This window comes from Hydra vulgaris, chromosome 04 (genome assembly GCF_038396675.1).
Source record: "Hydra vulgaris chromosome 04, alternate assembly HydraT2T_AEP".
NCBI classification, from domain to species: domain Eukaryota; kingdom Metazoa; phylum Cnidaria; class Hydrozoa; order Anthoathecata; family Hydridae; genus Hydra; species Hydra vulgaris.
Genome location: NC_088923.1, coordinates 13,812,184 through 13,830,002, shown reverse-complemented (window position 1 = coordinate 13,830,002; position 17,819 = coordinate 13,812,184). Strand labels below are relative to the sequence as shown.

The window sequence follows — 17,819 nt, the reverse complement described above, 5'->3', positions numbered from 1 at the left end:
CAAGTTATTTTCCTTGTGCAATATTTAAATTTTCAGACAATTAGATTTTTACAAAAATAATAATTTTTAACAAAGTAAGAAAAGCGCATCCTTTCACAACGATGTTGAAACGCCAAAAAGTTTCCTGCGAAGATAAAACTCAGCAATTTATCAAAATAATACTTTAGACAATAGTAAGCGAAACCTTTCAGCATTGTAAAGCTTTTACACGCACGCAAGAAGTCAATGGATTTTAGAATTCCAACTTTTTTTAATTGAAATTAATAACTGTTCAGTCAGAATTAGAAATCGCAAATACTTTTAAAATAGCATTATGTCAACCTTAGTCTTATATCTTAACCACTAGATTCTATGCAAGTATAACCTAGTAAGCAAGTATAAATCTGAATAAAGGTTGAGTTTTTATCAAAGATAACTTTTTTAATATTATAAATTTAGCGGTAAAATTTACTAAGTTTTGGTGAGTAATAATTTTTACTATAATAACACGGGAGAACTTGATAACTAACGCTGCTTAAAAAAATCTAATCTACGTCTTTTAAACTTTTTCTTGAAGCAACCAATCGAAGAAGTGACTTCAAGACTTGACAGCACTGGATAGATTTAGTTTCCATGCCATTTTTAACAGCTCTTTAATTCAATCTGAAATGTGTTAAAAAGGTTACGACTTTCTAAAAAATCACACGCAATTAATCCAGTCAGGCTAAAGTTTGCAGCTAGCAGAAGAAATGACCATATAAACACTTTTAATTTATTAGTAAACGTTCAAATACGCTTTTCAATCACATTGGAGGATTACACTTTTTTTAAAAACGAAAAATTATCAAAAATACACATACTAAAATTTGGGTTTGACTCAAATTCCTGGATTTCTGACGGATGAAAAAGCTGCAGGATTTGTCACAAAAACGGGATTGATTAGATTGATTAGATTGTCTTGAGCATTGTATGCTCATTAACGGGTGGAGCTTCCATATTGTTTATGTTTAGAAAAGTGGTTTCAGCTAAGCTTTAAACATGTTACACTAATGGAATTTATTTGGCAGTTCAAAAAGTTTTGTAAGAGAAGCCTTTTCAAAAAGTCGATAGCGACACCCTGCAAGTTGTAGGCAACAAAGTTAAATTTGGCAGTGCCAAATTCGAATCTGACTTCAAGTCAAATAATTCAGTGACTCCATAGATGAAAACATTCTAATTTCAAAAGTAAAAGTACACTTTTTATCTTTTATCACAAAAGTCAGAAAAATTGGCAAGTTGTTTCTAATAGTCGACAATAACATCCTTAAAGTAGAAATCAAGAAACAGAACGAAAAACAGGTTTTGTTTATCCTTGACTGCGGAACAGGATGGAACAGTCTACTCTCAATGGTTTAACGGTTTCTCAAAGTTAAAGGTTCAATTAGAAAAAGAATAAAGGAATTTTCAAACTTTTTGTGAACAGACTGAAGCAACGTGATTCAACTCTTTGATTTGTTATAAGAGTGCAAACTTTGATTTGTTATAAGAGTGCAACTTTGAAACGATTTAAATAGAGAAGGCAGAGCAATCTTGAAACCTTGTACGTCTGTATAAGATATCTTTCAAATTTAGAATGTTTATCCAATACTGAAGAACATGAAGTTTTAAAAATGCCTTTAAAGTCTGTACTTCAAAAGATTGCTGAAAGTTTGCTGTTCACACTTCTTCCATCAATTCCAGACTTAGAATTCATTCAAGAAATGTGTTGCGCAGAAAAATCCACTTTTATTTATAGATGAACTCGAGGAAGCAGTTTAACATTCAGGCATAAACAGCTGCACAAGACAAACGACATACTCAAGTCCGTTTCAAAAGAAACGTTGGTCTATGAAGGTACTGGAAACAAAACTGCCAATCTTGATTTTCTCTTCAATACAGTGGAGATTATCTCTCTAACTATTATTTAGTCTAAGTAAGTTTTGTTGCTGCATTATTGTTGATTGTTTGTAACAAAAATTTGATCCAGAATAAACGACAACTTACTTGACTCACTTTGTTTCCTCACAGCTCATTTTTATATATTTTATATAAAATTATTTTTAAAACAAAAAAAAATTAACTTTGAGTTTATTTGTTTTCTTTTTAATTTTTACCAATTTTACCTATATTTACCGATAAGTTATTTGGTAAAAACTCAACCCTATTCTAAATCAACGCCAACAACATCTAGCCCCAACATAGCATCAATCAGTATAAGCTTTAAAGTCAACTCGCCTGCAACAAACCCTTCATATTGTGGTAAAGGCTGTTCAAAAGAAAATTTTTACAGAAGTTCAAAATATTTGCAATCAAACCAACTGCTTTTTTGCAATAAATATATTGAATTTAACATGTTGACATAAAAAATTAAAAAAATGATAAACGTGCTAAGTATAGAGGAGTGTCTCAATAAACTTAAAATGTTCAAGAGATGGAAAGATGCTGAGAGCAAAAAAGCAGCAAATAAATAAAGCAACTACAGCTATTCCAACAACATTAAATGCTATATTAAACAATATCAATGGTAAACAGAACGGTACAGGTTTTGGCAAAGCTTGAACAATTAAAAAGAGTAAATAATATCAATGCCAAAATCCGAAATACAATGTTTGGCTTCGTCAAATATGTGGACCAAAGCAATATGTAAAAGGCAACGAGTTTTATTGCACACTGTTTTTTTAATATTAGTTGATGTTTTTTTGATTGTTGCAATTGTGTGTTTTTTTATTAAATATCCCTTTTAAATTATTTTAAATTAATGCTTAATTACTTTTAACAATTCACATTTTATTGAACTTTTTAATGAACATATGCATTTTTGCTTTATATCCATCGACATAGGAAAACACGCGGTTAATATTTATAATAGTATTGTTATTTGCCTCGATTATCTTATTCTCTAATAGACTTCACTCAAGGATTTGATTATCTTGTTCTTCAATAGATCGCACTCTAATCCAAATTGGTTCAACGGTATTTAAAGTTAACCAAATCTGTTTTGTATAACTCACAAGACTTGGGTCGACCGAAACTTACCAATTTTATTCCTTTTGTAATAAAATTGGTAACTCACTAACTTATATTTGTGATGTGAAGAAACATCTAAATCTAGGCACGCTGAAAAGGTTAAAGGGCAGGGGTGGCACACTGCAAGAGCTTTTGCCAAAATATCGACACAGTATTTACTAAACTTTATACCTAATACAAATAAACCTTTCAATTAACGCTTCGGTTTTTTAAAAAAATACGTAATATATACGTAAAAAATATGTTAAAAATACGTAAAAAATACATACTTTGTCTCTTACTTTTACTCTTAAAAATCACGTGAACAGTGCAAATAACAATAAAGGCTATAACATGCTATATAGTAGTCTACCAAATAAATCAGCTGTTTTTTAACTACTTTCTAGATGCTTAGAACATATATTTCATCCTATGTTGTTCTTAGCTTTACAAAGTCTTAGAATAATCTTAAGTGTATTTGCTAAAATAGTTTAGTTTACTGTCATTCATTTCAATAAAGTGTCTGGCAATTTTTTTAATTCTGGCAGTTTTTTATCTGATCAAATCAAAAATATTTTTGTTTAGGTGATTAACTTCAGTTTGTGACCTGACCCATGTTTTAACTCGCCTTATTACACTAAAGCTTTTTTCACACGATGGTGTGAATAGAGGCATGGTGTAATAAAGCTAAATAATTTTTTATGTTCATTTATTAGCAACTTTTTGCAGCTGGCATGGCATTGAAAATATCTGTAAAAGTTGCAATTCTGGAAACACAATGTAATTTAATAGATGCAATAGCATTGTAAAAAGTTATAATTGCTAGTAGCCCCTTCAACTCAACTTTTAGTTCCAAGATGTTAAAACCATTAAAAAATGTCGTTTCAAATAAAAACGGTGGGAAATATTATTTGTTAACCAATAAATTCAAAACTATAGTTTTAACAGCTGTTAAACCATCCTGCTCAAATCTTTTGTTCAAACGGATCTAAATAGCATTAATTCTTCAAAAGAAAGTTTTCTTAGTTTTTGCTCTGATTTGACTAGACTAGTTATTGCACCAGCCAATGTAAGCTTCTCAGTATTTATTGAATCGTGCAGTGTTTGAGGAATCACTCTTTATCTATGTATAACTTCGGTTTCAGGCTCATTGTCTTGCTTGATTGAGGCATTTTTTTGTCGCTTTTAAAATTCCCTTAAACTCTTTATTTCATCTAAGTTCTGCAAATCTCTGAGACACATTTCGAAAGCATAATACTAAAAATAGTTTCTTGTAACTGCTTTGATAGATTCTCTATAATTGTTATAATAATTTATGCATTTATTTTTGCAGCAATAGCCTTGTCACTCCGAAAATAGTTTAATCATGTACGGAGTTCTGCAATCTTCTCCAACACCACTTATTCTGCTTTTATGCGTGTTTTCTATCGAGTCACTGACATAGACATCAGTTGCAATATTATGTATTTATCTAATTTAAGCCAATACAATATACCCTTTTAAATTCATTTTTAAAAGGCAACACGTTTTGAATATGCCCCAACAATTGCATAACTTGATTGGAAATTACTGAGATATTCTAAAGATAGTGATGATATTGCATGTGTGTTCCTAACAATTAGATCCATGCAATTTGAAATGAATGAAAATATTGAGCTTGCTGTCCAAAAAAACTTTCTAGTTTTTCTTCTAAGCATTTCATTACTAATGCTCCATCGAAGCCATTTTCGGCAACTTTTGTATATTCCAACTTTTGTATATTTAAAGCACCGTAAAGAAATATCTTTAATATATGTCGTTAACACATTAATACACTCCAATAAAATCCTTATTCACTTTATAGTTTTCACTGCACGTTCTTAAATCAAACATTTTTTATTTCTTTGCTATAAAAACTGATGATTCATCTGAGAATATTGAATAGAAATGTTTATCTTGGATCAGTTCAAAAATCTGCCTTCGTGCTTCTAAGGGGATATGTTGTTCTGGATCTTGCAAGATTTCTTTAGATAAAACTTGTCACTTTTAATATTATCCAAATTAAACTGGCAACTTTTAAGTTCCTAATTATTGTTACCTCTTATAGCTATACCCTGTTGAAGCAACGTTTTCAATATTCCGAGATAAGCTAGCAGGCTTTTTTCTCAATCTGCTTGCTTCTTTATGTCCATTTGGTCAATTTGAGCATTAACTGTTGTAAAATTTAAACTTTTTTTCTCAATATTTAGAGCACTTGCAGCTCTATGAAGACTGGAGTCCTTTTGATCTTTTAGTGCTGCTGCAAATTTGCTCCATGTTCTTAATGCTTTCCAAATTCCATGCTTGAACACTTCCACCTGAACATGAATGAAATTTGTACAGGTTTCACAAGAGACTGTTTTCAGTGATAGATCATGAATTAACTTATCAAAAAATTCCTTAATACAAGTTCTTTTATTTCTGTCACTGTTTTACTTATCAAATTCACTTAAATCCTCCGCTTTTCTAACAAGATTTTCCGGTCAATCTCAACATTTTTAGCATTGGACTCAACATTTTTCTGATTTTGTAGTTCGCCGTAAATGTTCTTTGGCTCCACCTCCACCGGTTTAGTTGTTTTTTTTTCAATAAAGTAATTATTTTGATCTGATTAAGTTATGCTGCTGTTGATAGTTCCAAGATTTTTTTTTTAGATGAGCTAGCAGACCATTTTCTTAACCTGCTTGTTTAAAACTAAAAGATCAAAAGGACTCGAGTCTTCAAAGAGCTACGAAGGCTCTAAAGATTGAGATAAAAAGTTTAAATTTTACAACAGTAAATGCTCAAATTGACCAAACGGACATAAAGAAGCAAACAGATTGAGAAAAAGGCCTGCTAGCTCATCTCGGAAAATTGAAAACGTAGCTTCAATAAAGTAATTCTTTTCATCTGATTAAGTTATGCTGCTGTTATTAGTTCCATAGTTTTTTTCTTTTGAAGTCTTTTGGCGTTTGGCATGTCTGTTCAGTAGTTAAGACCGTTACATTTAAGTTAAATTACAATTAAGACATAAAGTACTAAAAGATGTTAATTTTACGCAAATAGTCATCAAAAATAATCTTCGAAAATGAAAATTAAAAAACTCAAAAAATTTAATTGTTATATAAGTGGTTATTGTTTTTACAATGTGGTCCTTTTTTTTCTCCGTTTTTTTTTATAAATAAAAAAAACAAACTCAAAAAACAATGGGTTTTTGGCAATACACCCACTAAAAAAACATGGAATATATGTTAAGAGTTAAAGCGTAATAACAAAAAATTTTAACGTATTGCGATAGCAAGAAGAAAAAAAATTAATACAAGATATATCTTATTTTAATTTTAAATTGATTTTTGATAACATAGTTTTAAATTTGACTTCAGTTGTCAATTTACAAAAAAATCTTTAACTTAAGTTTTCTCATCTGAGTTATTTTTGAGTCGCACCACGCTTATTGATTTCGGGTCCTTTTTTTTTCTTCAATATAAAATTTTCAAAAATTTGGTTTTAATCAGTTTCAAAATGTTTTCTCAGCAAAAAGTATAAAAAAAATGAACTGTTGTCCACCAGTATTAATAATGAAATGCATGCATAATGAAATACTTTTAAAAAAATTTACCATAGCTATTTTACAAAAAAAACACATTAAAGCTACTCTTGCCTCCCCCCCTTCTACCTAGCCAAAAGGACAGGTACCAGTTGCTACTTTGGTTACTAGTATTAGGCGTGTCAATCTAAATCATATACAAAGAATTGATCAAGGCGGCCTCGGAATTTCCAACGCCGCCTTGATCAACTCTTTGTAGGAATAACAGAGTTTTTCATTCCAACTTTAATGAAACCATTTTTCTAATTTCGTAATAACTAAGAATGACTTTAAAATTCATTTTAAAAATTTAGAAAGGATTAACTAAGAATGACTTTAAAATTCAAACATCTGCTTTTTTAATATAGATTTTTTTTTTTTTTTTTAGTATTGTGTCCCATTTTAGATTTTAAAACTATTTTCTTTATTCTGTTTGTAGAATGATTGCTAATAATTTAATGAAGCTTTAAACAAAAAAACTATTGAACTTCAAAAAAACAAAGATCAAGAAACAGTGATTTGAATTTTTCAAACTTTACATCTAACACCTCTAATTTTGATAAAAGTTGATTTAGATAAATTTTTTTTATAGTTCCGTTTTAAAATTTTTAGATTCATGTTTCATTGAAACTAAAATATATGTGAAACCCCGTAATTACTCCTATACAAAGATAAATGAGCCACCTTAATTGCATGTTGTTTTTTTGACAAAAATTTGTATTTTGGTAATATAAATATTATTATAAAATATTATCTTAAATTTTATTGGCTGTACCAGAGATATATCTGCAAGACGATAACGAGAAGTACGGAGAGACGTTACTGAACCATAGCAAAATTTTGTGTGTTGTGTATTAAAACAAGTAGCTAGCACTGCTAAATTTTTAACAACAATAAAAAAACTGATCATTTAAAAGTTTTGGTTGTTATCCGTCTTTATGTTTAAAACTTAAACTTATGGTTGCTAATACTTTTATTAATCAATAAAAAAAACATCAAAAAACGTTAACAGTAGAATGAAAAAAACTTATCTAAAATAAAAATAATCACAAATAATCTATGGTAAAGGCGTGCAACGTATACTTAGATTAAGATATATAATTTATCAACAAATTACTTAAGTTGAATTTAATAACAATTACTTAAGTTGAATTTAATAACAATTACTTAAGTAACATTACTTAAGTTGAATTTAATAACAAAGTCAAGAAGAAAAAAACGTGATTTGTAAACTTTTTCGCCAAATTTATGATAATGTTGCTTGCATCATTATGCGTCACTGGATCAGCTGGTAATAGAAAGATAAAATTCAAACCAAGCTGACAATCAACATGTGAAGTGTTAAACTCATAGAATTTTCTAATAAAACAAAAAGAAAACTATTGAAACAGTTTTCCTAAAGCAACCTTCAAAATGGTTGGAATGGCTGGGAACAATTTCAATAACCAAAGTTATGAATATTTCTCTAAATATTTTTATTACAAACAGTTCATATCAGAGTCACCTAGTAACTTAAGTAAACATAACATAATTATTTATTAATTTTTTAGCCAATCTTTTTTGATTAGATTACTGTTTGTCAGAGACTATATTAAATTTAATATAGCTTTAAATCTTAATAGAATTATTATTATTTTTTACTAGAACAGCTTCAACTTTTTGGTTAGATTTAAATAAGAAAATGATATTGAACGTCCATACAACGTATCGAATGCTCAACTTATAACTTTTAAGATTAACCCTTTTGGTATTTGTATAAACTTTTACCAATAAGTAGCCTCCATTAAAAAACTATAGCAAACCCTCTGTCAATAAAGTGGAAATTAATATAAAATATTTAAACTAAACCATGATAAAAAAATAAAATCATCAGATTCTTTGTGTACCAATATTACTCATTGCGAAACCAAAAGTACTTATGTAAAAGAATCGTATATGTAAAATACTAGTTTCAAAGACTTTAAACCTTCTGTATTTTTTTCTTAATGTACTCTCAGGTGTAAGCGCCGGCAAATAGTGTCATCTTAACTGTAAGTATCTTTAAAGTAGAACTTAACATTAAACTTCAATTTTTTAGAGGGAAAAACTCAAAGATTACAAAATTGGCATTGTAGGGTACCTAGATAAGTAAGCTATCACCCCATATAAATACTGCTCATGGGTCAGCTAGGTTGTTAATACCAGGTTTTGTGATAACCGTATCGGGACGTTGATTAATTTTTGAAAAATTAGGAATAATATAATGAAACCAATTATAATATTAAATAAAATAACACTTATTAGTAAGTCTTTTTTTTTTTTGAGGATACATAATTAATTTAACTTTTATTAGCAAATTATGGTTAAAGTAAAACTATACATACTTAATACTTATCTGATTTTAATTTAATAAATCATCCTACACATCCTCAGTGGACATGCGTTGTCTGGGAGACGTCCATTAAAGGTCTTGACGTCATTGAGACGTCTAGCGGACGTCCTCCAGACGACGCATGCCCACTGGGTCATCATTCATATGTTTAAAAAATCATGCTAGACTTTCGGGATGATAGGTTAATGGAAAGTCATTTAATTTTTCAGAAGTAACTGGCTTAAAGCTTAAATTCAAAATACGTTTTTCAAAAAATTGTTTAAGTTATTCAACTAAGTTTGAGAACGATCAAATATTGAATAGAATGATTTGTTTAACCGGTTTATATAGCCGTTAAATAGTATGCCAAGAATATGTACGGCAGTTATTGTCGCGTGATTAAAAGACAAGTAAATTATAAACTATTATAATGGGACTTTATATTAATTTCTTTTGTATATCTAAAAAATAGGAAGATCTATTTAAATAGACTTGTTTTCAGTTTCTCTTCCAATAGTAAGTAAAACTTTGATATCTTATATCGAAAAGTACGACCATTCAAATAATTATGGACGGTAGTGTACGTACATATATATATATATATATATATATATATATATATATATATATATATATATATATATATATATATATATATATATACATATTGTTTTTTAATATTATATATATTATTGTTTTTATATATATATATATATATTATAAAATATTATGAAAAAACAATAATATATATATATATATATATATTATTGTTTTTTATTTTTAATTCTTTTTATTTTAATTTTCATGCTATATTTTTCTATACAAAATTTTTATCTCCGAAGATATTGTTGTCTTAGCATAGGAACAGCGACAAATAGTCAGTAAAACTAATCCAAAGCAGCATCCGTTATTGACAAAAATTTTTGCGTACCGTAGTACTACTCAAGCACTGAGTAGTACTTCGGTACTGCGATGGCAGGATTGGAACTCTTATTGTACAACAGTCAGGGTAATAACTTTTCGTTTGACGCTCTAACCAACTGAGCTATCCAGCCACTATCTTAGGTATTATAGCATACAAAGCTATCTACTTTAATAAATTAAATGACAGTCACTTACTCTTCAGGTAAACTTAGAATATTAACTAATAAAGTAATGGCTATTAATTAAAGTTTCAATGCAAATACAATAAAATGTTAACTTACGGTTCCTAATGCGTATAAACACCACAACATGGCAGTAGAAGTAGTTTCATGACCAGCAATTAAAAGTGTCATTAAATTATCTCTAATCAAATCATTGGTCAGTTTGCTCTTTTCTTGGTGCTGATCTTTTAAAGCAATTGATAAAAAATCTTTCTCTTCTCTTACTATTCCATTTTCTATTTCTTTTTTACGCTTATCGATAAGCTAAATAAAAAAATAATTTATATAAATTTTTTATTTTATTGTAAATTTTATTATACATTTATTTGTAATTCTCATTTAAATTCTTTTAACTCAGCACAGTAAAAAGTAATGCTTGGGCAGAATAATGAACTCTACGACATTGGTAAATATATTTTTGATTACGATTATAAAATATTTTATCATTTGAAAAATGTATTGACAAAGTCATCTATTGGAGTCTTTTGTAGACATCCCACAAAACAAAATTAACAATCAATTGTGTTAACAAGGCGTAACTTTATTAGGGATACAATTAATTAATGATAATTTGATTAAAAGTTTCATTAAAATAATATTATAATTTAGTCATTAACCAACATAAGCTGATTATAATTTAGCCATTAACCAACATAAGCTAATTATAATTTAGTCATTAACCAACATAAGCTGATTAAATATGCAAATTAAGTGATAATGAAGTTAATTTACTTAATCATTCGTAACTAATAAAAAGTCGTATGAAAGATTTGGGAGAACTAGGACAATAAAAAATACTTCTAGGATAATAATAATATCTTTTTTATATAAAGTACAAGTTTAACCAAGCAGGTTTTAACAAGTAAATCATCATTTTGAACACTGATTTATAACAAAATAGATTTTTAGATTCTACCCCAATAGTACGGTTCTGGAGGAACCGTACTATTGTAAATTAACTTTATGTTTACATAAATTATTGTTTGAAAATATAAAAATTGAGAACCACGAAATCTTCATCAAAGTATTGTAAAAAAATACTCCGCCGTACCATTGGACAAAAACAATAGGGGAGAAACAGGACATCAATTATTTTCTTTGTTCTGTTTCACCCCTACAAATATATTTTTTTAAAATGTGGTTCTTACCACACGTCGGAAGACATAATGATATCTGCTAAATAGAAAAGAAGTTACCTAATTGTTTACTTTAATTAATAGTGATTTAAAAAAGTTCTAAAAAATATTTTATTGTAACTTTTAGACATTATCCTTCCTATTAAAATATTATTTTAATTTACTTTTCGTTGTAACTACAATTATAATCAGTACTTATTTGTTTATTTTTTTAATTTTTTGTCGCCTAACACTTCTCCATACTCTTCTGTATTGCTCTGGTTGCTTTTAAAGGTATTTCAAATTTCAAACTTTCATAATATTGACGTATACATTACTATTTTTGAAAAATAAATTAGTTCAAAAAATCCTTTATGAAGCAAAATCAAACCCAAGTTTTTTTATTAGTTTTGCATTTGTTGTTTTAGAAAATTAAATTATGTAAGGCCTACTAGATGTAATGTCAAAATTTTTAACATAACATTTTTAACATAATGAAAACTCGGTAAAAAAATTTCAAAATCTTTTAAAAGACAACGTTGATTGGAATTTGTTATTGCAGTCACATGACGTTAACAACGCATATGATCTATTTTTAAATCAATTCTGCAAACAATATGATAAAGCATTTCCTGAAAAAAAAATAACTGTAAAAACCAAAACTGTTTTAACTCCATGGATGTCTAACGGGTTACTAAAATCTTCAAAAAGAAAACAAAAGTTATATGATAAGTACTTGAAAAAAAAAACTTATAAAAACGAAATGACATATAAAAATTATAAAAATATATTTGAAAAAACAAAAAGGAACTCAAAAAAGCTTTATTATGCAAAGCTATTAAGCAAAGCCACCGGAAACACTAAAAAAACATGGAGTGTAATTAAAGAAATAATAGGAAAAAATATTTATGCGAGAAACATTCTGCCAAAAAAAATAACAATTGATAAAAACACAATTTATGATAAATCAATTATTGCTGAAAAACTAAACAGCTTCGTTACAATAATGGTCCGAATTTGGCATTAAAAATTCCTATGAATTCAACACCATTTGAATCTTATTTAAAAAGTTACGATAAAGTCATGGATGAACCTAATTTAAAACTAATTGAATTGCAAACCTCCTTTTTTTGCCTAGATTTGATAAAATTAACGTTAATGTTGTAAAATCAGTATATAATATAATAGAACCCTCGTTATTTCACATATTTAATCTTTCACTTAAAACAGGTATCGTCCCTGAAAAGCTAAAATTGCACGAATCACGCCGATATTTAAGTCCGGAGATGACTCAAATATTTCTAACTATAGGCCAATATCTATTTTACCTTGTTTTTCAAAATAACTTGAGAGAATAATGTACAATAGACTTTTTAATCACTTATCAGAAAACGACATGCTGTATTCAAAACAATTTGGTTTCAAAAAAAAAAAATTCAACGGAGCATGCAGTGATTGAACTAGTAAATTAAATATCAAGTGCATTCAGTAGTAACTACTTTACCTTAGGAGTTTTCATTGATCTGTCAAAAGCTTTCGATACCGTTAATCATAATATACTAATAAAAAAACTTGAACACTATGATGTAAAAAATAACAATTTACTTTGGTTCAAAAGTTATTTGGCCGATAGAAAACAATTTATAGTTTATGAACAAAAACAAATAATTCCGACTGCCGTAACTTGTGGGGTTCCCCAGGGCTCTATTTTAGGACCACTGTTGTTCCTAGTGTATATTAATGATTTAAATTTAGCAACAGACCCATTAAATTGTATTCTTTTTGCAGATGACTCCAATCTTTTTTACTCCCACAGTGATACTAATACACTATTTGAAACAACAAACGAAAAATTATTGAAAGTTAATGAGTGGTTCAAAAGTAATAAACTTTCTCTAAATGTGGATAAAACCAAATTTATTTTGTTCCACAAAGTTAATAAATCAAAAAATATTCCTATCAAATTGCCTAATCTAATAATAAATAACACTAACATTAAAAGAGAAAACTCAGTAAACTTTCTAGGCGTAATCTTAGACGAACATTTACGTTGGAGTTATATAAAAAAAGTATTGAAAATAAAATATCAAAAAGTTTAGCAATGATATATAGGGCTAAACCATTTTTAAGCAGTAGTTTTTTGAAAAGTTTATATTTCTCTTTTATTCATTGTTATTTAACTTACTGCAATATTGCATGGGCAAGTACAAACCATACAAAATTAAAAAAATTGTACTGTAAACAAAAACACGCGTGCGGAATAATTTTTGGAGCTAATAGAACACTACCTTGTGAGCCTCTTCTGCGTATACTTGGAGCATTAAATATATATAAAATCAACTTACACCAAGTTTTAATGTTCATGTATAAAACAAATTTAGGATTATCTCCTAAAATATTTCAATCCTATTTTGACAAAATAGTTCATAAATATCCAACAAAATTTTCAAGTAACAACTTTGTTGTCCCAAAATATAATTCAAAATTAACTTCATATTCAGTTCTTTATCGTGGACCCTACTTGTGGAAAATGTTTCCCAAAATTATAAATACATATAAAACTAGTATAGAGCAGTTTAAAAATGAATCAAAACAAGCATTCTTACTTATGGATTTTAATATATCCGATTTTAAATGTTTTTTTTAATTAAAACTCAAATACATAAAATAATTAATACAAAATTATGTCACTGAGTGTATCAACATTTTTTTTTTTTTTTTTTTTGTATTATCTTAATTATGGTATTACTTCTATGACGTTTGCTAATTTATTTACCTTATTTCTATGAAGTTGACTAATTTATTTTTGTTATTTCTATGGTGTATATTAATTTATTTACTTTTAATTTTTAAATCTTACTTTAAATTTTTAATTCTTAAATAAATGATAATATCTTATTTATTTTTTCTTATTCTGAAAAAATGATCTTACTCTTTCCTTAAAGTTTTATTCTTTAAGTTTTTCTTTAAATGATAAGGAATTGTTATCTCTTTTACTTTTTTACTTTTATTTTTTTATTTTTTTTTTTTATAAATAGTTTGTTAACTATAGATATTTAAATATTACGATTTTTGTAAATACGTGAGAATAGGGCTCGGTGATAAGGCTAAATTAGTCTTCTTCTTGCCCTGCCGATATTTATTTTTATTTATGTGCTTCGAAACTGTATGTATTATTTAACGGCAAAAAAAAAAAAAAAAAAAAAATAAAAGTACAAATATTGATGATATAAAAAACTTAAATATTGTTTTTCAAAAGATATTTTTTGAAAAGATTATACTATAAAAAATCAAAATTTTCCTGTTTAATTAAACTTTAGAAATAACTGTCGAGTGCAGCTCTAACCTGTAAAGTCAGATCAAATTATAAAGATAAGCCATAAAAATATTTATATAAGCAACCCGGATGCGCATGTGCCATTACAAAGATGTGTTTTGGTAAGTGCGTTGCCTAATTTTGTCAAGTAAATTTTGATTTTTAATCTGTAAACTAAAATTGTAAGAGGTTTAAGTTAAAAAACATTTTATGTTTTTTAATAGACGAAAAACTATTAAAAAAACCTTATTGTGTAATGTTTATTTATAGAACCATTTGAGCTTGTATAAATCAGTACAATAAATATAAAACTGTTTGTATTAAATCAGACAAAACATCATAAGAACACATTTTATATACATTTAAATGGCTTTAAATTATATTATATTTCATAAACTTTAAATTAGAAAAACTAGAAATTGTAATGATATGATACTTGTTTAACAAAATCCAGGACCAAGAAACCACGATTGTTTTATTCTACAATCTCAAACTACTTTATAGATAAAGAAAGTATCATTTAACAATGTTTAAATGAATGTTATGCGGTAGTGGTGTAGTGATAGAGCGCTCGCTTCATAAGCGAGAGGTTCCGAGTTCGATTCCCACCACATCCCTGGTAGTACCGCGTTCAATGTGTTTCTCCGCGCAGCGGCCTTGTTCGTCAAGGTTCGTGTTTCGGAGTTATAGAGTTGAGAGAGAGTTAAAACCATAATTAAGTAGCCTCCTCATCTGTAGTGGCCTTCTCGGCCTTGGGGAGGTGAATTTAAAAAAAAAAAAAAAAAATGTTAATATTTCAAAAATGCAGAAGAAAAAAAAAAAAACTACATGCAATCCTATACATTCATAATTAATTTTAGAAAGTGTGACCATACATCCGGAAATCCATTATGGATATAGCGACAAAAATTTCTACTAATCACCTTATTATAAGTTCAGAAACAAGTTAAATTTAGTATAGAATCATTACATGCCGAAATATAGAATCAATACATACCTTTGCATTGATAAAGTTTGTCAAGATTTGTTTTACTTACTAAAATAAACAAACCCACCAAGTTTTAACAAAATCTGAAATCATTTATATTGAAAGCATAAAGATTTAGTCCGCTCGGCATGTAATGATTCTATACTAAATTTAACTTGTTTCTGAACTTATAATAAGGTGACTAGTAGAAATTTTTGTCGCTATATACTTGGATCTCGGTTCTCAGAATCGGTTTAAATTTAAGTAATAACGGGATAATTATTAAAAACTAAAACTAATTTATTTTTTACCTCAACTTGGATTAAAAATCAGAAAATTGGTTTTAAGACTTTTTATAAAAATTTTAAAACTCTAGCGTAATATTATTTTTATTCATAAAGATAGAAATAAGATAAGTGTACATAAATATAAATAGTATAAAAAATCAGTATTCATAAATATAAATAGTATAAAAAATTATTAAACTTATATAAAATTAATATTGCAAAATGTACTAATAAACAGATAAAACAACCTCTACAACAACTAACAAAGGGTTACATCTCCAGCAATTATGGATCTAAGGTTAGATTTTATTTATTTATTGAGCAAAATCTTTAAGGGAAAAAAAAAAAAAAAAAAAAAAAAAAATATATATATATATATATATATATATATATATATATATATATATATATATATATATATTTATAGATGTATATATATATATATATATATATATATATATATATATATATATATATATATATATATATATATATATATATATATATATATATATATATATATATATATATATATATATATATATATATATATATATATATATATATATATATATATATATATATATGAAAGCATTACTTAATTTGGGTAACAAAATAAAAAATTAACTGATTGTTTGTAATATTAGTTATACACACATAAAAAGGAAAATGAACTTCTTTCTAAGGGAATGTTAAATATTCTAGACCTTAAACGTAGAAAATTATACCTTTAAGGTTAAAAATTATACCAAAAATGATCGGTTTTTATTGTGTAACTTTTATTTTAAAAGATTTAGATGGCCTTTTGTATTTGGTATTTTATTTTGTATTTGTTTTTATATATGACATATTGTATTCAAATTAGCATATTATATAAAAATACACACAAAAAAATCACTACAAAAATGCAAAAACAAACCATGTTCAGGGTATTGTAAATAACTTGCTCAGCATTTTTAGGATTTCCAAACATTGGTAAAAAACGCGTTAAGAATGGAAAATAAGCTACCAGAACATTGTGCACTGCACTAGAATTAAATCGTAATTTAATATAACTTCGAAGTGCTTTTGTAAAATCATTGCCAGAATGAGATGTAATAGTGTTAAATTGATAGCCAAAACCAACATCACCAATAATATCAAATGAAAGATTAGACAAGTCACTCAAAACATTTAAGTTAGTGCCATTTTTTCTATCACATATACATGACCACAACTGTAAAAAAAAAAAGATTTGCTGTAATTTTTTGTTTTATTTATTTCCAAAATTATTAAAACTTACTAAAATAATTATTTAGTAAGATAAAGACAAAAAACTCTTTGTTGCTTAACACTCTCTTGTCAAAAGCAACCTAGTAAGTAATAAAGCATTTTTTATTACTTGTTGCTTTTTGTTTTTTCTTTATTTTAATTTTTTTTCAGTTGCTTTATTGCAATCTGGTAACTTAACTTTTGAATTTATTTCTGTAAAAATGTAAATAAAAACAAATTAGTTTTAACCAGTTTTTAAAATGTTTTAATGATGTTGCAGGATACGTATAAAATTTATATATATGGAAAACGAGATAAAGGTAAATTTAAAAAAGTTCTCTTTTGAAATAAAGAAGGTTTTCGTACTTTCTTAATCACAACTGCATATTGATAATTTTTAATCAAATCGTCATTCTTTTTGGAATACTCCCTTTTTAGATCTCTTTTGATGGAATTTTCTTAAAAAGCTGGGTCAGTGGTACTAGAGTCAAGCCGTTTAGTCTTAGGAAGGAGAACAATTAAGAGTAAAGTGAAGAACTAGAAGCAAACTCTTAAAAGAATAATTTTCTTACCACTTTTTATATCTTGAAAAACTTCCTTTCCAATTAATCGATTTTGTTAAGGAAAAACGTTATATAACATGACTAACGGTGTAGGGATTTATTTGCAACTATTCTGTTATTGAATTGTAGCGTCTATATTAGTTAGAGAATTTAAAACTAGATTTACAACAAATACTCTTAAAAATATTTCTGAATTTAAAGCTTTCATTGTCTTGCTAACTAAATCAATATTTTGCTAT

At 27.1% G+C, this 17,819-nt stretch overlaps 1 protein-coding gene across 1 annotated transcript in view; it reads right to left on the bottom strand.

Annotated features, from left to right (window-relative positions):
- Positions 1–10,132: 10,132 nt before the first annotated feature.
- LOC100205019 (uncharacterized) overlaps positions 10,133–17,819 on the bottom strand; it is a 29,586-nt gene continuing 21,899 nt past the window's right edge. The window contains exons 3-4 of the mRNA XM_065794925.1: positions 16,686–16,982; positions 10,133–10,345 (exon numbers count right to left, since the gene is read on the bottom strand). Of these exons, the coding sequence (XP_065650997.1) occupies positions 10,133–10,345; positions 16,686–16,982 (510 nt within the window). The remainder of the gene's footprint in view (positions 10,346–16,685; positions 16,983–17,819) is intronic.